The sequence below is a fragment of the Trichechus manatus genome, unplaced genomic scaffold, assembly GCF_000243295.1.
Source record: "Trichechus manatus latirostris isolate Lorelei unplaced genomic scaffold, TriManLat1.0 scaffold00031, whole genome shotgun sequence".
NCBI lineage: Eukaryota > Metazoa > Chordata > Mammalia > Sirenia > Trichechidae > Trichechus > Trichechus manatus.
Window position 1 is genome coordinate 6,418,943 of NW_004443967.1, and position 23,564 is coordinate 6,442,506.

Below are 23,564 nucleotides of genomic sequence, written 5' to 3' on the forward strand. Positions count from 1 at the left end.
AGCTGAAACAGTTGAAGTTAGACTTCTGGTATATACCCTGTTGTACTGCGGTAGTGAGGGCCTATGCTGTTGAAATGGGACCACACAAGTCTATGCAGGAGGGAAGGCACTCAAAGTCCATGGATCCCTTATGCCTGTGCCTAGGCAAAGGAGCTGTGCCTACCCTGGGTTCCTGGCTTAGGGGAGCCGGCAGTTTATTTCTTCCTCTGTTAGTTAATTTGTTCGCTCTCCAAGGCAGGGAGAATGGCTCCGGGCGTGTCATGGATCCTACTTCCGGCCTAGGGGACTCAGCAATTGCTGAAGCCTGGTCCAGAACCCCGTGTAGAGCAGGGAGCGAGGAGGTAAATGGGAGAGAGATTTTTCCCTGAGGGGGTTGTTTTTGATCTGTGCGATAGGCCATACGTGATTACTTATCTTTCGCCGATCCAGGCCTGCTTCTCATTGGTCCTGGGTGGCCATGTAGACTCTCTGGCACTGGGTCTCTCCCAGTGCAGAAAATGCACCTCCTGAGCACCGCTGCTTGCCTGCCTCACCACTCACCCCTGAGCTGATCAAGCCTGAAGGGCTCAGGCTTTCACAGGGCCAGGACTGGCAACTCCTCGCTGCTTCTGAACCATCTCTCCCTCCCCCTGCCACTCAGTCAGGTTCCTCAACTCTGCCTTTGATGTTCAGGGCTCCCAGATTGCCATATATAATCAATTCACTTGTTTTTTCAGGTCTTTTTTGTAAGAGGGTTGTTTTAAGCTGAGTTCTCTAGGGAAGCAAAACCAGTAAAGCATATAAATATATATATATAGACAGATTTATATCAAGGAAACAGCTCATGCAATTGTAGAGGCTAGAAAGTCCCAAGTCCGTGGATCAGGGTAGAGGCCTCTCCCAAGTCACGCAGCCGTAGAAGCTGGCGACCCCAAGATCGGCAGGTCGGAGAGCAGGGCTCCCACTCAACAGGCTGTGAAGATTGACGATTTCCAAGATCAGCAGGCAAGACCACAAAGTTTCTCCTGATTTATGTAGCTGCAGGGGCTGGCAAACCCAAGATTGGCAGGTCAGAGAGCAGGGCTCTGCTCACAGGCTGTGAAGATCGACAAATCCCAAGTTCAGCAGATAAGCTGACAGCTCAATCCCAAGAATCGGAGATGAGACGATGGGAGGCAGCCACGGGATCCAGAGTGAGCAAAAAGCCAGAACGTCTGCTCATATTCAGATGCAGGCCACACCCCCAAGGAGACTCCCTTTCATCTGACTGGCTACTCACAGTATATTCAATCATGGGAATGATCACATTAAAACACTGAGAATCATGGCCCAGCCAAGTTGACGCACAATCTTAACCATCAAAAGGGTCCACCGGAAGCATCTGACTACTCTGCCATCTTGGTCCCACCTTGCCATTTGATTTCTTGATTGCTGCTTCCGTGGATGTTAATTGTGGATCCAATAAAATGAAGTTCTTGACACTTCAGTCTTTTCTGCATTTATTATGATGTTGCTTATTAGTCCAATTGTGTGGATCTTTGTTTTCTATATGTTGACAGGGAACTGCCAAAAATTCAAGCTGGATTCAGAAGAGAATGTGGAATCAGGGATATCATTGCTGATGTCAGATAGATCCTGGCTGAAAGCAGAGAATACCAGAAAGATGTTTACCTGTGTTTTATTGACTATGCAAAGGCATTTGACTGTGTGGATCATAAAAAATTATGGATAACATTATGAAGAATGGGAATTCCAGAACACTTAATTGTGCTCATGAGGAACCTGTACATAAATTAAGAGGCAGTCATTTGAACAGAACAAGGGGATATTGCATGGTTTAAAGTCAGAAAAGGTGTCCATCAAGGTTGTATTCTTTCACTATACCTATTCAGTCTGTATGCTGAGCAAATAATCTGAGAAGCTGGACTATATGAAGAAGAACGGGCATCAGGATTAGAGAAAGACTCATTAACAACCTGCGTTATGCAGATGACACCACCTTGCTTGCGAAAGTGAAGAAGACTTGAAGTACTTACTGATGAAGATCAAAGACTACAGCCTTCAGTATGGATTACACCTCAACATAAAGAAAACAAAAATCCTACAACTGGACCAATAAGAACATTATAATAAACAGAGAAAAGGTTGACGTTGTCAGGATTTCATTTTACTTGGATCCACTATCAACACCCATGGAAGCAGCAGTCAAGAAATCAAAAGACACATTGCATTTGGCAAATCTGCTGCAAAAGACCTGTTTAAAGTGTTGAAGAGCAAAGACATCGCCTTGAAGACTAAGGTGCACCTGACCTGAGGCATGGTATTTTCAGTTGCATCATATGCATGTGAAAGTTGGACAGTGAGTAAGGAAGACCAAAGAAAAGTTGATGCCTTTGAATTGTGGTGTTGTCAAAGAATATTGAATATACTGTGGACTGCCAAAAGAACAAACAAATCTGTCTTGGAAGAAGCACAGCCAGAATGCTCCTTAGAAGCAAGGATGGCGAAACTATATCTTACATATTTTGGACATGTTATCAGGAGGGATCAGTCCTTGGAGAAAGACATCATACTTGGTAAAGTAGAGGGTCAGCGAAAAAGAGGAAGACCCTCAACAAGATGGACTGACACAGTGGCTGCAACAATGGGCTGAAGCATAGCAATGATTCTGAGCATGGTGCAGGACTGGGCAGTGTTTTGTTCTGTAGTACATGGGGTCGCTATGAGTTGGAACCGACTTGATGGCACCTAATAACAACATATGCTGTGGTGTTATCTATACTTAAGGTTGCAGTCTTTGATCTTCATCAGTAAGTGCTTCAAGTCCTCTTTGCTTTCAGCAAGCAAGGTTGTGTCATCTGCAAATCTCAAGTCGTTGTTCCTCCAATCCTGATGCCATGTTCTTCTTCACATAGTCCAGCTTCTTGGCTTATTTGCTCAGCATACAGATTGAATAAGTATGGTGAAAGGATACAACCCTGACGCACTACTTTCCTGATTTTAAACCATGGAGTATCCTCTTACTGTATTTGAAAGACTACCTCTTGGTCTACGTACAGGTTCCACATGAGAACAATTAAGTCTTCTACAATTCCCATTCTTCGCAATTTTATCCATAATTTGTTATGTTCCACACAGTCGAATGTCTTTGCATAGTCAATAAAACATATAAACATCTTTCTGTTATTCTTTGACATCAGCAAGATATCCCTTGTTCCACGTCCTCGTCTGAATCTCGCTTGAATTTCTGGCAGTTCCCTGTCGATGTACTCCTGCAACCACTTTTGAATTATCTTTAGCAAAATTTTACTTGCGTACGATATTAATGATATTGTTTGATAATTTCCAAATTCCGTTGGATCACCTTTATTTGGAATAGGCACAAATATGGATCTCTTCCAGTTGGTTGGCCAGGTATCTAGTGCTGCTACAACAGAAATACCACAAATATTTGACTTTAACAAACAGAAATTTATTTTCTCAGTTTAGAGGGCTAGAAGTCTAAATTTAGGGTGTAGGCTCTAGGGGAAGACTTTATCTCTTTTTGGCTATGAATAAGGTCCTTGTCTCTTTGAGCTTCTGCTCCTGAAAGATCTTCATGTGGCTTGGCATCTCTCTTCCCCCATCTCTGCTGTGGTAGTTGCTTAGATCCATCAATCATGGGCTTAATCTCTTTAACAAAAGACTGTGTAGACATGTCCTTGGTGTAAATTCTAGAACACATGTCCTTAGTTTGTACAACAGAATTTTCCAATTAAGTTCTATTTTCATTTCGCATAGTTCATTTTTTTTTTTTTAATATTTTATTGTACTTCAGGTGAAGGCTTACAGAACAGATAGTTTCTCATGTAACAGTAACACACATGCTGTTTTATGACATTGGTTAACAACGCCACAACATTTTAACCCTCTAAATCCTCAACTTTTTTTTTTTTTTTGGTGAAAATACACATAGCCAAAGATACGCATTTCAAAAATTTTTTTTACATACACATTTAAGTGACATTGACTACGCTCTTCTAATTGTGCTGTTATTCTCACTTAAGATGAAGGCTTACAGGACGAAATAGTCTCCCATTTAACAGTTACTACAAATGTTTGCCCTATGACAATGGTTAACTCGCATAGTTCATTTTTAAGTCCATCTCTTTCCTCTTGCATTTTACTATAAGCGGCAAGAAGAAATCACGTAGCCTAAAGCTGTCAAATTACAAATAAACATGGTTTGCAATTTTGTTTGTAAACTAAGAGCTGAAATATAGTTATGATTTATTATTTTCAACTGCATGTTTTTCCAAGCTTAAGCATCATTAGTAAAACCAGGATATGTTGTGAGAGACACTACTTTAATCAGGCTTTGGACTTTGTATACCCTGAAATACAGAGATACAGTCACAGTTTTGGATTAGCATAAAATTTCCTGTCTTGGCATCTCACAATGCTTACTTTTCTTCTGGCACTATCTCTTCTGTAAGGAAAACAACATTTGCAACCACATGTAAATGGAAAAGTCTTATTTTTCAGAGCTTCTTTGGACTAGGTCATGCAGTAGTTTAATGAATACAATGATTTCATATTTGGATGTTGTGATATTGAAATTAGTGTAAGTGGATTCTGTCCACTTTAAAAGAGGCATATATTCTTTGTCATAGTTGGCTGTCTCTGGATAAGATGGAGCCAGAAATGAAATAGCAGAAGGTTGTAAATTATGACAGCAGCATGCCAGGAGATGTATGGAAACTTCAGGTCTGCCTAAACTCAACTTTTAGTTAGCACTACCATGGCCCATGGTTTTTGAAATAATATGCTTCAGCTCCATTAATTAAAGAAATAAGAGAATAATTATCTCCTACAGCAGAGCAAGCAGTTAAAACATCTACCTTGCACCATCCTGAATTTCATATGTGCTCTTCAAAGGTCAAGGAAGCAATTTTTATTTACACTTTGAACCTTTGAACTTCCATTAACTCTTGGAAATTCAGGATAAAATTTAATATCCCAAAAGAGTAAGTTACTTCACAGGAATCCTTACAAGGTAACTTTGTAAGTGATTAGCCTGGCCAATAATTACTGTAATTTTTATAATCCCTTTCTTCTCTAACACCATCAGTCTCCTTCTCCACAAATCCCTTCTCTTCTGTTTTCAAACTTAATCAAGGCTCCCTTTTTTCTTTTAAAAATGTATATGCTTCTAGCATATCAAATTATAGATAATATTGCAAGAATGGGAATTCCAGAACACTTAATTGTGCTCATGTGGAACCTGTACATAGATGAAGGGACAGTCGTTCAGACAGAACAAGGGGATTCTCTGTGGTTTAAAATCAGGAAAGGTGTGTGTCAGAGTTGTATCCTTTCACCATATTTATTCATTCTGAATGTTGAGCAAATAATCTGAGAAGCTGGACTATATGAAGAAGAACACAACATCAGGATTGGAGGAAGACTTATTAACAAACTGCTCTATGCAGATGACACAACCTTACTTGCTGAAAGTGAAGAGGGCTTGAAGCACTTACTGATGGAGATCAAAGACTTAAATATGGACACCTCAACATAAAGAAAACAAAAATCCTCATAACTGGACCAATAAGCAACATCATGATAAACAGAGAAAATACAGAAGTTGTCAAGAATTTCATTTTACTTGGATCCACAATCAACACCCATGAAAGCAGCAGTCAGATCAAATGACATATTGCATGGGGCAAATCTGCTGCAAAAAGACCTCTTAAAGTGTTAGTCAGTTTCAGTACTAACGTGTGCTTGACCCAAGCCATGGTATTTTCAATTGCCTCATATGCATGTGAAAGCTGGACAATGAATAATGAAGACCAAAGAAGCATTGACACCTTTGAATTATGGTGTTGGCAGAGAGTATTAAATATACCATGAACTGCCAGAAGAAGGAACAAATCTGTCTTGGAAGAAGTACATCCAGAATACTCCTTAGAAGCTAGGATGGTGAGACTTTGTCTCATGTATTTTGGACATGTTGTCAGGAGGGACCAGTCCCTGAAGAAGGACATAAAGCTTGGTAAAGTAGAGAGTCAGCGAATGAGAGGAAGACCCTCAAGGAGATGAATTGACACAGTGGCTGCAACGATGGCTCAAGCATAGCAACGATTGTGAAGATTGCACAGGACAGAGCAGTGTTTTGTTCTGTTGTACATAGAATCACTATGAGTCGGAACCGACTTGACGGCACCTAACAACAACATACTTCTGTGCTCATACCAGCTTACTTATCTCTTTCCCTTGCCAAATGTTTTGAATATACAACTTTATGTCTGTTGGCCACATTTCCTCTCACCCCATTCCCTGCTTAACTTTCAGGCTTCCATCCTCAGTTAGGACCCGAAATGACTCAAAGATCACTAAAATCTCCCTTGAGGAAAGTTAACGGCCTGTGCCACAAGCCTCACTCTGCTGGCCCCTCTGCCCCATTTGGTACTTTATTCAGACTCCCTAAACCCTGTCTTCCCTTGATTTCTACAACACTGCCCTAGGCTTTGGACTTGTTTACCTTCTTCCTAAAGTGTCCATTTTCCTTCCTTGGCATTTCTTATGTTCCTAAATCTCTGAGGTTCTGTTCTTGCCAAGCCATATTTGAGATTTACTGAGAATAAACTGACCCACAGGAATAACACAATTCCATGATATTTTACATAGGACAAGATTTGAAAGTGAGGCCTCGCTCTAAAGCAGTGTGTGAGAGAAGATGTCTGTGAGCACTCAGCGGTTGGGTCAGCTCATTCAGAGTCAAGTCTCCAAGACCTCAGAGATGGGAAAATATACCAAGAATCCTTTGACAACCTCTTCTTAAAGAAAACAAGCAGTTTGTCCTCTTGGTTTAGTGTGGGACTTTATGAGGAATTGTATAGAATGCAACAGAAACTAAAACAACTCATGTGTAACTGTGATAAACTAGGGTATCTGGTTAAGCCCTTGTTTGTACAAATTTAGGGAAGGCTTTACTCTCCTGGGCATCTTACCAAATGTTCCTGTCAAGCAATGGTCTAAGTTTGTAACAAAACAATATTCTTTTAATTACCTATGAGAGCTAGAGGCCCATTTTTGTGCTGATATTCTGCTGATAATACTCAAAGTCCTTTTCTTATATTTAAGACATGTATCAGCTAGATTTCAAAAGTTATCTTCCATATTCACTTAGCCATAGCACAACTCTATTCCTGGGGTGCTTTTTTACTTCTTCTGAAATGTTTTAAGAGAATGAAAAGACAAACCCACAGACTGGGAGAAAATATTTGCAAAACACATATCTGACAAAGAACTTGTGTCCAAAATATACAAAGAACTCTTACAACTCAACAATAACAAAACAAACAACCCAGTTTAAAAATGGGCAAAAGATCTATACAAATGCCTCACCAAAAAAGAGCAGTGGTGATGTGATACCAAAGTGACAGATGGCAAGTAAGCATATGAAAAGATGCTCAACATCATATGTCATTATGGAATTGCAAATTAAAATAATGCCATACCACTACATACCTATTAGAATAGCTACAATCCAAAACATTGACAATACAAAATGTTGGGGAGGATATGAGCAACAGGAACACTCATTCATTACTGATGGGAATGCAAAATGTTTCAGCCACTCTTGAAGACAGTACGGAAGTTTCTTACAAAACTAAACACAGGCTTACCATGCAATCTAGCAACTGCGCTCCTAGGTATTTACTTAAATGAGTTGAAAACTTATGTCCACACAAAAACCTGCACATGGATGTTTATAGCAACTTTATTTATAATTGCAAAAACCTAGAAGCAACCAAGATGTCCTTCAACAGGGGGATGGATCAACTAATCGTGGTATATGCGTGCAGTGGAATAGTATTCAATGATCAAAAGAAATAAGCTATCAAGCCACAAACAGACATGGAGAAACCTTAAATTCATATTGCTAAGTGAAAGAAGCCAGACAGAAAAAGCTACATATTGTGCTATATGACATTTTGGAAATACAAAACTATAGTAAAAAAGATTAGGGGTTCAGGAGGAGGAAGGAGGAATGAATGGGTGGAACAGAGAACATCTTGAGGGCAAATGAAGCTCTTCTGTACGATACTGTACTTGTGGATGTATGTCATTATGCATTTGTCAAAACCCATAGAGCTGAACAACACGAAGAGTGAACCCTAACATAAACTATGGACTTTAATTAAAAATAACGTATCAGTATTGGTTCATCAGTTGTAACAAATATATCACACTAATGCAAGATAATGATAATAGGGGAAATGGTGGGGGTGGACAGAGAGGGTATATGGGACTTCTCTGTACTTCTTGTGTAATTTTCTGTAAACCTAAAACAGCTCTTAAAAAAAGGCTGTTAAAAATTGTTTATGTGATTAATTCCTTAAAAACAAAACAATAACACTGAAAATTCATTGTACATCCAGAGCCAACTTGTGTGCAAACATAGAAACTAAGGCGTGGGGTCACATCTACAACTGAATGTGATATTTTATCAAACACTGAATTTGATTGTCCAAAGTCAGAGTCAAATAACTTGTTAGACCCTTGTTCTTCTTCATGTGTGAAGTTCTTGTGTCCAAGTTAAGAAACATTTTAGATAAAGGGCAAAGTGCTGGATGACTTCCAATAAACAGCTAAATCTTTGATGGCTGAATGGGAAATAATACAAAACAGGGCACTAAGCCACTCATGTTGCCCTTCCGGAAATATATAACCAAGCATTTAAATGCCTTTCTCCTTTTCTTCCAGGCCTTGCAATCGCCAGTGCCCTAATAGACATTTCACAACAGAAGCCTTCAGATAGTAAAGACAAGACTTCAGGAGTCCGAAATCGAAAGCACCACCTCTCAACACGTCAAGGAACTTGTGTCTGAGATACAGAAACTGCTCTAGATATTCTGTAATATTCTATTCTACTTTATAAATGGCTTCCGTTAAAGATGTTCTATAGCCTCAGTTTTTATGGAGGCAGATCTCTGTATGATCCCAGGGCCGGAGTACGGTTCCCTCTGAATGGGCAATGACCCAAGTGGCCAAAGAATGTCCTGAGTCGGGCTTTTATAAAAGTAGCAGTGTTGACGGTCACAGGTGATAAAGTCAGTTTTTACAATGGTCTTAGACTCATCATAGGTAACTTCAAATTACTCCTGGAAAAAGATGTATATTGTTTCTTAATGCAGATGAAAAATACATAATTCAACCAAACTGTTTATATCCCAAGACTTTAAAGAAAGACATTTTATAATGCCTGAATGACGAGAATTGTACAGTTTTTGCCTCATAAGCAAACTTAAATTGCCTGTATAAGGACAGGAGATGAACAAATTGCAGTGGCTTTAAATGCTGTTTTGTCTCATTGTAAATGTGAAAGATTTTGATTTAGTAGGTGTAGGTAATGTATTTAAATATTTCACATAACAATATCTTGTCCAAACGCCGTCTGAGAAGCTGACAGTTTTCCACCTAACTGGAATACAGACCAAAATGAGTCCATTTGGATGGATGGTGTGTGCAACGTCACAGGAGTTTTATTAGAATTCTGAGTGAAGAAGACATTCTTGTCCATGCCAACTGCCTAACTCATTATCAGAGCTGATAGAGCATGGAAAAGCAGTCAATTTTTCCCCTGCTTCCAAAAACAGCCTCCAATACCAGAAACCTGAAGAACGCTGAAACAGTTATTTTACAGTGTACAAGCTTCTGCTCCAATATGGTAATTTTTTAATTGCCTAGGAATCATTGGATCAGACCAAAGTGATCCATCTGCATTTTTATCAGAAAAGTTCAACTTCTTTTGGTCTTCCTCTTCTAGCTGCTAGATTTCATCTACTTCAAATGGTTATGAAGTGTATTTTAGAGGTAACACCTCCCAAGTTATCATGTGATCCAAGTTCCTTCCTGCCAACTACTTCACTGAGAGTACAAGTAGAGATGAGCATTGACTGGCAAACATCAACAGTATTCTTATTTCTAACATGAACACATTGGTGTCACGAAAGTCTCCCGTTTAAAAAATAAGTTCATTGTGGCCCACATTCAGCATACTCTTAATGACTAAAAAATCTGAATTATGGCAAAAAGGAGAAATGATATACAACAGCTTTATATTGGAACACAAAATCGTTTATGTTCTAATATTGACAAAGTTTCACTGAAGCCCAGTAGTATTGACAGATCTCGTTTGGGATCATGCTTTCTTAACTTCTGGGTGACTACAGGAGACATGTAGAGAACCATGACAGATATCCAAAGCTGTTGTACAGGATATAGTTTTGTTCAATATGAAAGCCATTTAAAAATAATTGATGTTTAGTACTATAGATGAACTTTTCATGTTCTTTGGATTTTTTGGAAGGTAATGACACTTGACTGTTGACAGCGAATGCATAGTTACTTGCATGCCATGGTTCTGCAGTAGCAGAATACGACCCTACTGTGATATTAAGTGTTTATTTCATAATGCCATTTATATATAGTCAGCTTAATTTGATGAAGATTGAATGTAAAATATAACTGGAATGATCATACAATATGTAGTTGCATCTGATATAAGACTGCTAAGTTGCATCTAACCATGACTATGTCATTGTTTTTATAATTAGTCATTTATGAATTATAGTATATATTCCTTATGTTGGCATGATAATTTTGCTATTTTCCACGCGTTAAAAATAAGACTAACTCTTCGAGTAATTTTCTCTATAGCCTGTGGAGCTTTTTGTGGGGGGGGAGGTGAGGCTGATTGTTTTTACCTTCCTATGATATTTTCTCTCTCAAAGAAACAGTGAGCTAAGTTTGGAAATGTCTCCGAAAAACAATCAAGTAAGTTTATCAGCTTCTTTTTGGACCCTTTAAATGTTGATTTTTCTCATGGAAAAATAAATGGACAAAATTGGTGATTACAAAACATGTAATCATTTAAAAATAAAACTATGGCCCAGTTTGTTTAATTCTGTAATAATTGTCCTGAGAGAAGCTTATATAACAAAAATACAGAAACATACAGATTTGGATGTAAAATCTATTTCTGCTGTATTTTTAGAGGCTAAGCAAATAGTATTACTCTCAAAGAATTATCAAGCTTCATCCACTTTGAATCCCACTGGGTTCTTAAAACTTGAAATTTTAAATTTTAGAGAAATAAGGGATATAATGCAATGTTATGTTAAAGTCATACTATACCTTTCTGGGCCAAATATTGCTAACTCTGACTAATTATGCAATATATTTTCAACTTATCAAAGCTTTTCCCGGCAATAAAATTCTTCACCTTCAGCTGAAGTGGATTAAAAAGACTTCAGAGATAATCAATTTGAATCTGTGACTTGGGTTTTTTTGTTTGTTTGTTTTTTGTCCCCCTCCACCCTGCCCCGATCCCAAACACTTTAAATTTGGATGCTTTTGTTTCGTTTTGTTTTGTTTTTAATCAAATACACCACCACCCACAACCACATACAAATACTATCCGAGAGCTTAGCAGTTAAATGACTGATTCTCTTGAAAGCTTATCTTAATGGAATTCTGAGCATTTCAGTTTAGAATGACTTTGAAAAATTCTTTAGATTTTAGGATTTCTTATTTTACTGAGTATGAAATTAACCTAGGGACACTGTTTGGACAACAGAGAATTCTTGTTGAAAGAGATACATATGCTTACAGATGGGTTTAATAAATTTTAAGAAGCTTTAGATGTTCATAATTCCTTTGAACAATGCATTTTATTTTAGTGATACATAAAGAGAAGCAAAACAGATGCCATATACTAGTATTATGTTCAATAGAAAAACTTCAAATAGGAAATATGTAAATACGTAATTGATATTTGCTGTACTTCACAGTAAGGAGCGCTGGTGGTGCAGAGGTTAAGCGCTTGGCTGCTAACTAAAATGTCGGCCGTTGGAACCCACCAGCTGCTCCGCGGGAGAAAGATGTGGCATTCTGCTTCCGTAAAGATTTACAGCCTTGGAAACCCTCTGGGCAGTTCAACTCTGTCCTATAGGGTCGCTATGAGTTGGAATCACTCGACGACAATAGGTTTGGTTTGGGTACTTCACAAAAAAACACAGGAAGATACAGAAGACTTCATGGCTGTTGTCCATGCTGTTGGATCATTTAGAGTGCAAACTGGTGGACAGATGGGCAGGTGGGAGAATAGACTTTGAAGGAGGCTTTGAGGTATGTGTCTGTGAGCAAGTTTCGAAACTTTTTGGGGCCTCTGACTTTCCATCCGTAAAGGGAGGTAATGGTGGCCACCTCGCAGGGTAAGGTGAGAACTGTAAGGTGTGAGGGAGAAGGTAAGAAGCATAAAGCACGCACAGCAGGCTCTCGAACAATCTTGCAGCCACCAGGACACTCTTTTCACAAATCCATCCATTAATTATTCATCAATCTTTGCACCGTAGGTAAAAGTCGGGTAGGTTTTTGCAAATGAAAGTTTCAAGAAAATCTCAAGTTCCTACATTTCTACGATATACCAAAAAAACTCACCGCCGTCAAGTCGATTCCAACTCATAGCAACCCTACAGGACAGAGGAGAACTGCCCCATAGAGTTTCCAAGGCGTGGGTGGTGGATTCCAACTGCCCACCTTTTAGTTAGCAGCTGAGCTCTTAACCACTGCGCCAACAGGGCTCCTTCTAGGATATAGGGATTTCTAAAAAACTGCTCTGATATTTGGGTTAATAAAGGCTTTAACATTTTGGAAAATAAACATTTACAGTAATTTTCAAATTGCTGCTTAATGACATTTAGACAGGAACATTGTCACTTCTCACATACAAACTTAGGCAAGAAGAGGATAAATCCTCATGTTTTGTTGTTATATATGGGACATCTTTCTTCATTGAACATAAAACTACAATTGAAAAGTGTTTTACATAAAACGTTTTTAAAAAGGAAAACTGATCCAGTGAACTAATTCCACCCAGACTTTAAAAAAACAGTCAACTTCCAAAACCCATTTGCCATTTTATTAGGTGGGGTTTAGAACAGATTTGATCCTAAGAATCACCCGGGGAAGTATATAAAAAGTGAAGATTCCCACCTTGGCCTCCAGAGATTCTGATTCAGAAGGACTGGCATGGCCCCTGGAGATCAATATGCTTAATAAGCACCTTGGTGATTTTTATGACCAGGCAAGTTCAGGAAACACCATGCCGGGCCAAAGAACGGCCATTGCCTGCTCTTAGAGGGATTTCTTTAAACAATGACGTTATCACCCTCATTCCAAAATGCTTTAAGTAATTTTCCAAGGCATACAAGCCATCTGGTTGGTGTTACAGCAGTGTTCTCATTATAGTGTACATTTAGCATTTTAGTTGATCACAGTTTTAAGTGGAAACTTGGAACCATAGCCCCTCTCACGATGTATGTGTACAGGTGTTTATGCCCATGTTCAGATTGTGTAAAAGTTCAAACCTGCTTCAAAAAGCCAGCGTTTTCTGATACATGTACTATTAATTGGAACTTTAATCACTGAAATAAAAACATTGGCTATGCCAACCCCCACTGCCAAATGCAGCTTTATTTTTTTTAACCCTTCCAAGATCATACAGGAAAACACCAGGAAACTGAAAAAGCCCCTCCACCAGCTAAGACTTGGTTATAAAATTTGTTATTGAATTTCCTCATTTTACATACATTTTTCACTCTTTCCCTCTTCATCCAGTATTTGTTGGCCTTTCCTATGTTCTCTTTGATCGGCATGCTGAGCACCATACTGTTCCTGAGTGAGAAAACCAAAAACAAACCCGTTGCTGTCAAGTCAATTCTGACTCATAACGACCCTATAGGACAAAGTAGAACTGCCCCATAGGGTTTCCAAGGAGCGGCTGGTGGACTCAAACTGCCAACCTTTTGGTTAACAGCTGAGCTCTTAACCCCTGCGCCACCAGGGTGGAAGAGAAAACATGGAAGAGCCTGAGCAGCCAGGGTGCTGGCTGGTGCTGGCCATGGGTTTTGTGTTTACATAAATTGTTTTTACTTATAATAAAAGTCAGCTTTCTGAGACTGGTGCAGCTGTGCCATAGCTGAGGAATTTTCTGAGAAAAGCCTCTTGTTCTTTGGCAAGAGTCGGATTTGATCCCCATGTCGCCATCTGGGCCTTCTGTCAGTTGTGCTGCTCTGCTGGGCTTCAGCCAGGTGTTGCTGGGAAGGGGCAGGCCAAGAAGGATCCAAATGCCTCTCCCTCTCCAACCCCCACATCACCACTAAGCATCGGTAACCCCTCTTGGGCTCAGGGCCTGCGGTTTGACCTCTGCCTCCTGAACTGAAGCCTAAACCTAAGGTTGGCCCCTCCTGTGCTCCAGGAGATGGAATGGTGGTCTCCCTCTCCCAGGAGTAGGCCAGAGAAAGGGCTGGGGTCAATAGGTCCGTCCAACCCTGAGAAATGTCCAGCCTGGCTAGCTTTGCCCAGGAGCTCTGAAACAGAGAAGCTTGGTGAGGGGCCTGCTGCAGGTAGCGCCAATGTTGGAATGAATCCTGGAGCCCCTTTCTCTTGCAACCAAACAGCAACAACTGCCCTGAACATCCAAGCCTTGTACATAATCCTCGTCACTTTTTTGATGGCAGATAAGTGGCTATCAAAAGACTTAGAGATTTTTGCTCAAACCAGAATTTTCTCTGGCCTGAAAGGTTTTCCCGTAGAAATCACTGGTGAATGGCTCACAGACTGGCCTCCTTTCAGCTCCAACCATAGCTTCCAATAAACATACAACTCCCTCTCCAAATTCTAATGTGCTTCCCTACTTGTTTACAATCAAGATACCTGGCATATCCAAAACAGCCAAGAAGATTTTGATGAGCTTTCTCCAGTCCTGCTATAAAAACAGCAAGTATCATTATTTTGCTTTCTAAATATGAAACTATGTTATAATTTTGAGTGAGCTTTTGTAAACTACACCCACTCTTCTGACCTGCCTGCCCTCCAGCTCCCTGGAGGAATACTGCTGCCTTGGGGAAATAATTCTCCCCCATTTAAGGATTGGCTGTGGAGCAGTACTCAATGAACAGAAAAGCAGGGTCCTCAAAGGCCGTAGCAGAAACACTATATTCTACTCACCATCAAAAGTTTTCACCGATTTCATTCTGGGCAGAAGTGGTATTTTCACTCGGGCAAGAGAGTTATTCAAGCATAAGCTTCTTTAAACCGGTCAGACAGGAGATTCTGCTCTAGAAAATCCGCCTAGGAAAATAGCATTAGCGAGCAAATTCTTGTAACCGTTCTTTGTGCTTCTATAAACCCTGCCTCCCAAAGATATTTTATAGTTTGAGTTACAAGTTATCTTAGAATAGGTCTTGTGTGGGGACACAGTCGTGTTTCAATGTAAACCCAAGTGCCAACTTTTCTCTGGCCTTGGGCCAGTTGTTTGAACCATTTCTAAGCAAGGCTTTGAAGCTGTTCATTCCTGGTTGGAACCCCTACTGAGAATATGCATTTCTATCCAAATATACTGAATCAGAATCTACATTTCGTGATCTTGTTAAAATATAGATTCTGAATATTTGGGGTAGGAATGCAAATTCTTAGCTGGGGGTTAAACCAGAAAGAACTGGTTGGAAGCCCTGTTTCTAAGTCAACTGGGATAAAAACACAAACCTACTTAACCTAGATGTTGTGATGGGTTGTTGCTGAAATGGGAAGCAGATGATAGTTAAATGTTTTCTCTTTTTACTATGAAAAATACAACGTTAAATTCAGTGAACCACCAACAACGAAGTTTCCCTTGAAATACTTTGTTTTTCGGTAACACTCTAAAGTAAGTCCCAATGTTCCCAAATAATTACACTGCAGTCAGAACCAATAGTATGAGTTGCCAGGTGATTCGGAGATGTGCTTTCAGAGTTTAAAAAAATCTCTATTGCGTATTTCAAATATTGCCTTCCTGGATTTTAAATGGCAATTTTATAGCAAATACTAACAGATCATGTTAGATTTTCTTTCCCATCACACATCTCTCCTGACCTTTTATCAACTGCTCAGCTCGTTTCCCCCAGCAGCAGACTAGCATTCTCATGCCTATAGCAATGCTTTACAAAATAAAGAAATAAAATAAAATAGCTCTTGCACATCTTTGTTCCCTTGTGATGATGCATGTTGGCAGCAGTAATTTTTTTCTTTAAATCAGCATGTTTGAAATACTATGGCACTTAAAAGTGAAGGCCAGCTGGAAGGACACCAATAAAAACACCAGCTCAGCTTAAAACAATTTGATTTCAGCCCGAAATGAATTACCTTGCAACGCAAATAGATACTGGCAAACAGGGTATTCCACTTATCAAGACTGCTCCCCGATGAGAGTCAGAACCCCGGGTTCCTTTGAAGCTCGTTGCCCAGTGATAGAAGACTACGGTCTCCCCCAAACATTCATGTGCAGATGAACTAGTTGGAAGAGGCATCACACTCTGAGTATCCAGTGTCTACTCCTTGCTGATTTCTCAAGTGACAGCTCCAATTTGACCTTCTAATGAAAAAATTTAATCAGTATTGGCTGTTAAAGAAGTGATCACTTTCCTTAAGGGGACAACTACCAAATACATCATTTTCTCGCAAGGCAGTGTCTAGGATGAGTTTAACAAACAAGACATGTGGGTCTTGTTTGTGTTGTTATACATGATACGCGATGTTTCTTTTCTGAACAATATTCAGAAGATGGCTATGGAGGGGAACTTTCATTAGAAATTCTCATAAATGATAACATATCTAAAATGTTTTGTTTCTTGCAGGGTAAAGAATTTAACTTTACCAAAAGAATTTGGTCTTTGTCCTTGGTCCCTAAGAGATGACCTCTAAAACCTTGGAATTTTTCTGGTGATTGAAGTGTCTTTGATGAGGCCTCCAGACCACACCTGAGGATTTATGCTAATGAGGTGACTCAGGTGGGGGCTGACCAGGCCAGAAAGACCACGCTGGGATACCAGGCCAATCTCAGGGTAAGGGAGCTGATTCAACCAACCATGCCTTGGAATGAGGTCCCAGTAAACGGTCTGAACTCAGAAGGTTCATGGGTTTCCTGGTTGGAGAAAGTTATCAATGCGTGTTGGGAGGGTAGCATGTCCTTTGGGACATTGAAGCTCCAAGTTGGGATCCCTCCTAGACTTTACCTTTTCTGTCTTTTCATTTGTATCCTTTTTGCCGTAATAAAACTATAATCATAAGTATAGCACTTTCCATGAGTTCCGTGAATTGTTCTAGCTAATTACCAAACCCGAGCAGGGACGGATTACCCAATAAGCAAAGTATGCATGGGCTTAATTGTGCTTACTTACTAATCTGTAGTGCACAATTTCCCCTGATTTTCACCACGTCTTTGATGAAAACCCATGTGAAATTGTTGTTGTGTGCCGTGAGTCGATTCCAACTCATGGTGACCCTATAGAGCAGAGTAGAATTGACCCACAGGGTTTCCAAGCTGGTGGATTTGAACTGCTGACCTTTTGGTTAGCAGCTGTAGCTCTTAACCACTGCACCACCAGGGCTTCTACAGATTAATAAGTAAACAAAATTAAGCCCGTGCGTACCTTGTTTACTGTAAACCAGTACATACTGTGCTTACTGGTAATGGGCCCCTGAACCCCAGGGAGTAATGAGAGCCAGCAGGTCAGAAGTGAGGGGAGCCGTGGGTACTCCCAAGCTTACAGCTGGCACCCTGAAGGGGTAGTGGGAAGACCCCATATTTTTAGCCAAGAGGTCAGAAGTGAGAGTGTTGTAAGGATCCTCAAGCATACGGCTAGTGTCTGAGGTCTTGGGCAAACTTGACAGTCTGGAGGATTGTGACCTTTGATTTGTGAGGTCTGGCCTGGCTCCAGGTGGTTAGGGTCAGAGGAGGAAGTGCTGTATGTGAAGCTGGTGTCAGATATAGCAGAGAAGTGGGATTTGATTTTCCCAGCAGTTTTACACATTAGTGAACTGGGAATTATCTTGTCTTAAAATGGAACATTTGTAGCTTCATGAGAATCCCTTGGAAAATAAAAACCAGACACAACAATTTTTCTTATGATTCATAATATTACAACCTTGCTAATATGACTGTATTTATACAGTTCTGATAACCTCCTCCTTTTTTTGGTGCAGATTACTTTGTGTACCTATTGTTGATAATTGCCCTTATAATGCAGGTTCTAAGGGACTGTTTGCATTGTACATTTTTAAGATTGTGGCAATGTCAAGTTTATTATCTTGGTGGAATGCAAGACAGGAAAAATAATGATTAATAACTTCTACAAAGTTTGAAATGTACTAAGAATGTTGGTGTAAAGTTTAATTCAACTTGTAAAATATATCAGTTCATGTAACTACAAATTAAATGCGAATTCCTGAAAATTAGGGTCTTAACCACATCAGTATCGTCTGCAATGGGAGCATTGTTTGGGGCTTTTGTGCTGTATTTTATATGAACTAGTCTATAAACGACACAGTCAACAAAAAATACCCAAGAAGACAGAGGTGGTTCAATCAATTCTGTCCATTATTTAAAGACTGTTGAGGAAGCACAATCCATGGTTAAAGTTGAGACCTGGGTAAATTAGAATAAAACCAAGACTTTACTCTTGGCTGAAGGACTAAGCCTCTAGTGGTGTAGTGGTTAAGAACTCGACTGCTAACCAAAAGGTTGGCAGTACGAATCTACCAGCTACTCCTTGGAAACCCTATAGGGCAGTTCCACCCTGTCCTATAGGGTCACTATGAGTCAGAATCAGCTCGCCAGCAACGGGGTTTTTTTTGGTCACCAGGCTTTAATTACACCATTTAGAAAAATGAGAACACTACCTCTTCCAGGATACTTGTGAGGAATATGCTTCCAGAGTCTTCAGAACTTGTACCATACCACTGTTGTTATCAGAAGACTCTTCATATAGCACTGTCTATGTGTTTTTGGTAACATTCTTTACATTGTCGTAACACCTATAACAATTTGGTTTCCTAAATGACATTCCCAGGGGTTATTATTAAGTGTTATCTAGATTTTGAAGGTGGAGGGAAGCATCATGTCACTCTGACCTGTAGAAGCTGTGGTAACTACTGTGTTGGTATATAAAGGAAGGAATGACTAAGATGCCCTATCATGATTTGAATTTACACTTGTAGCTGATTTTGTGAAGTTTAACACTTTGGCACTTTCTCTTCCATTGTTAAGTGGTAAAGTTACTCATCTGTACATAAGCCTTTGAAATTTTATCAGGAAATTACATAAATGAACTATTTTACACAGAGCATTAAAATCTGTATCAGAAAGAACAGCTCATATTATGTCTCAGTCAATATTGGCATATGTAAACATTGTAAAGAATACAGCTTTCAGTACGGGTTACACCTTGCAGTGCAGTGCATTACTTAATATGGCCTTCTAGTCGTAGTCTTTGTGACTCACACACAATGATTGGGTGGGACCATGCAAATAAAATGTGTGGAACCCTAATGAGGTGTGGTGGTTGGTGTTGTGTGTCAGCTTAGCTAGGCATGATTCCCAGTATTGTGTGGCTGCCCTCCATTTTGTGATCTAGTGTAATTATTCTAATTATCCTCCATTTTATATGTTGTAAATCCTAACCTCTATATGTTAATGAGGTAGGATTAGTGTGGGGTGTATCGTGAGTCACGCCTTGCAGGAGGGCGTGACTCTAGTCCCACCTTTACTCAAGTCACACCCTTACTCAAGTGGCTTGCATACAATGTATATATATATGTAGTGTAGTGCTCTCGCTCTCTCTCTCTCTGCATCTGGATCCTGCATCTGGTTCATCATTGTCTGACCTCCAGTTCTTGAGACTTCAGCCAGCAGCCTGCCGTCTGACCTACCAGTTGTGGAATTCCCCAGCTTCCCCAGCACTGTGGGCCAACAGCCTATCATCTGACCTGATTCGCCAGCTTCCGCAGCCTTGTGAGCCAGAAGCCTGTTGTCTGGCCTGCTGATTTGGGCTCGTAGGCCCCTGCAGCCACGTGAGTCAGGAGAAGCCTATGCCTGACCCATGGATTTGAGACTTGACAGCTTCCACTACTGCATGAGCCATTTACTTCATAGAGCTTGTGAGTTCTGTGAGACATTGCAGCAAATTACAGAACCCAAAGACATGAGGGAGGAGTAGTTGATGTTACAAATGATGGAATGGTACAGCAATTGGAGAAGTTGGACATTTGGGACATCTTTAACCTCCGTCTCATAGGAACCAGCTTTGTTCTGATCCCACTGAAAGAAATTATTTATTTACACCTCAGTATAAAGAAAACAAAAATCCTCACAGCTGGACCAATAAGCAACATCATGATAAACGGAGAAAAGATTGAAGTTGTCAAGAATTTCATTTTACTTGGATCCACAGTCAATGCCCATGAAAGCAGCAGTCAAGAAATCAAACAAGAAATTGCATTGGGCAAATCTGCTGCAAAAGACCTCTTTCAAGTGTTAAAAAGCAAAGATGTCACTTTAAGGACTAAGGGGTACCTGACCCAAGCATGATATTTTCAGTCACCTCATATGCATGTGAAAGCTGGACAATGAATAAAGAAGACCGAAGAAGAATTGATGCCTTTGAATTGTGGTGTTGGCAAAGAATATTAAATATACCATGAACTGCCAGAAGAACGAGTAAGTCTGTCTTGGAAGAAGTACAGCCAGAGAGCTCCTTGGAAGGGAGGATGATGAGACTTTGTCTCATCTACTTTGGACACATTACCAGGAGGGACCAGTCCCTGGAAAGGGACATCATGCTTGGTAAGGTAGAGGGTCAGCGAAAAAGAGTAATACCCTGAACGAGATAGATTGACTCAGTGGCTACAACAATAAACTCAAACATAGCAACGATTGTGAGGATGGTGCAGGATGGGCAGTGTTTTGTTCTGTTGTACATAGATAGGGTCACTGTGAGACAGAACCGACTCAATGGCACCCAACAGCAACAAACATTTTTAAAGCTCTCATCAAAATAATAGGCTAAATAAAACATTTTCCTCTCTTCCTGTTAGCCATCACCTAGATATTTTTCTTTTAGATAAACAATCTAACAGTGTGTTTACTGAAGCTTGCACTGATACTCCCCAGCCGTGTTTGCAACTTGACTTTTATTCCGGCAGCTCCGCAAAATGAGTCCACAGTACAGAGCAGCCAGTCCCTCTGGAACCTGAGATTATTTGTTCTCTCGCTGTTCTAAAGGTAATTAAGGAGCATTGCATGTTTCTCAATTAATGATTTCTCATTCAACAGGGGATCTTTGATGCTAATTTGTTTTAATCAGGGCAGAGGCTGTTCAAAAACTCTAAACAATTCAGTGAAGAGGAACTAGAAATTTTTAATCAAGTGGAAGAGATTTAAATGCTACGAGGGACACATCCATCATACCCTTTCAATTCCTGTTCATTTAACTATGTTCTTTTGAGTTTTATAAACCAAAATGAAAGTTATTAAATAGAATATATTGTATTATATAATACGCTTTTGCCATATGCATGTGTGTGTGTGTGTCCGTAATGGACTTTAATGTTTCCCATTTAAAGCCCAGTTATATGCAACCTTTCATGTCTCTCTCTATACAGAATGTACTTAAACACGTACATCTAATACCCTTGTTTAGTAAATGTAGAAAATGTATTTGTAAGACTGTGTTTGTATGTATGTAGCAAAAGAATGATGCAAGATACATTCTAAGTGAACCCAAACCCATTGCCACCAAGTTGATTCCAACTTATAACAACCCCATTGGGTTTCCAAGGCTGTAAATCAGTACTGAAGCAGACCACCCCATCTTTCTCCCACAAAGCCGAACTTTAGGGTAGCAGTCGGTCGCTTTAACCACTGTGCCACCAGGGCTCCTTTTATAAGTGAATACTAGGTTTATAACAAGTCTTTTCACCCCTTGGACGACTGTCACTGAGTGGTTGTTCATAATCTGAGCTGCTGTTGGTGGCGCAGTGGTTAAGAGCTCAGCTGCTAACCAAAAGGCTGCCAGTTCAAATCCACCAGCTGCTCCTTGGAAACCCTATGGGGCAGTTCTCTCTGTCCTTGGAAACCCTATGGGGATCGACTCCAAGGCAACAGGTTTTTTTTTTTTTTTAAGTCCAATTGTAACATGTGAACAAAACACTTAAAAGCTATGAAGCAGTTGCACCTCGAAGAGGCATTACATTATGATTAGCCTCTAGTTTGTGGAAAATAGGTGACTTTGTCTTATGAACGTAAATATGCAAAGTACTGAAATTAGAATAGCGGCCTTTCTTTTCTAATGATCAGGTGTAGCGTCATTCTGATGTTTTCAAAGCAAGGCTACTTTGCAGAATACCAATCATGTGAAATAAAGGGTTTTTCTTCCTTCCTCTGAGTATAGAAAAATCTCAAGAAATACTTGAGAGGCCTGACCAGTAAGATACTCATTGATTCACTGTGAGGAAATAAGTGAGAACATGAACTTTTTTAAACCAGTAGTTCTCACATTTCAGAGTGCACCAGAGTCATCTGTAGGGCTTGTTAAAACAGATTGCTGGGCCCACTACCAGAGTTTCTGATGCAATCGGTCTGGGGCGAGGCTTGAGAATTTTCACATCTAACAAGTTCCTAGTGATGCCGATGCCAAGCGTCAGGGACCCCACTCTGAAAACTCCTCTAACCAAGTCAAGAATGAGGTGGCATGGGTTTGAATGCAGCACTGAGTGAGGAATCTGCATTTCTCACGTACCAGCAGTCTGTCCCCGGGTTGCGAATGTCTGCCTTACGGGCAGCTTGTACTTAAACAGCCAGCCATAAAGTCTATTACACTAATTCCCCGGGTTAAGAACATCCAACTTATGGGCAACTCCTACTTAAGAACGGACTGCCATAAAGCCCACTATATTAAAAATTTGAGTTAAATATGATAGTTTGTAATAACGAACACACGCACTTCTTTGTGATGCTCTTGAAAACACTGCATGGTTTGGAAGTGTTTCTTAAGTGTTTTATATGCGTAAAAAACAAAACCTCACAAGTTTTCATAGAAGTGGCATTTGCAAGGTCAAAGGTTTCATTACGTAACTTCGGACTACTTTGGTTACACTTTGGCATGACATCATAGCATATTGGAAAACATGAGTATTGCAGCCTTCGTGCCTCTTTTCCTTATCTTTTCTAACAAAGATTCTTTGCATTATACATACTTCAAATATGCTTTGCCATCACAAAAATACCAAATTCTTATTTTATTTGTCCGTGAAGCTTAATTTCTACCCAAAGAAGTGCCTGTTGTAACTGGACTGTCTCTGCTGTGTGTTGAACCTTCACTGCCTCTAGAGGGACTTTATGAAGTACATTCTTTCTACTCCGAAGACAAAATGAGATGTGGAGAACTCATCAATTATTTTGGCATCAAACAATTCTGTATAAAGAACTGCTAGTTAACAGAGCCAGGAAAGTTAATGTCCTTTAGACACAATCTTCTAAGAAGATCATCAGAAATATTTTTTGCAGTGGCCAACTTCCAGAAGCAACCCCACAGTCACTTTATGGTTAGATCGAAGAGGGACAGTCATTTTTTATCTGGAGCTGAAACAAAGGGTAATTCTCCACCAAGTGTGGCGGTAGGAGTTTAGAAGCATGCAAACAGTAGGTAGCTAGCTGG

General features: G+C 40.0%; 1 protein-coding gene across 1 annotated transcript in view; it reads left to right on the top strand.

The window, feature by feature from the left end:
- ATRNL1 (attractin like 1) overlaps window positions 1-11,579 on the top strand; it is a 743,508-nt gene extending 731,929 nt beyond the window's left edge. The window contains exon 29 of the mRNA XM_004374869.2: window positions 8,734-11,579. Within this exon, the coding sequence (XP_004374926.1) occupies window positions 8,734-8,858 (125 nt within the window). The 3' untranslated portion in view covers window positions 8,859-11,579. The remainder of the gene's footprint in view (window positions 1-8,733) is intronic.
- Window positions 11,580-23,564: the final 11,985 nt, after the last annotated feature.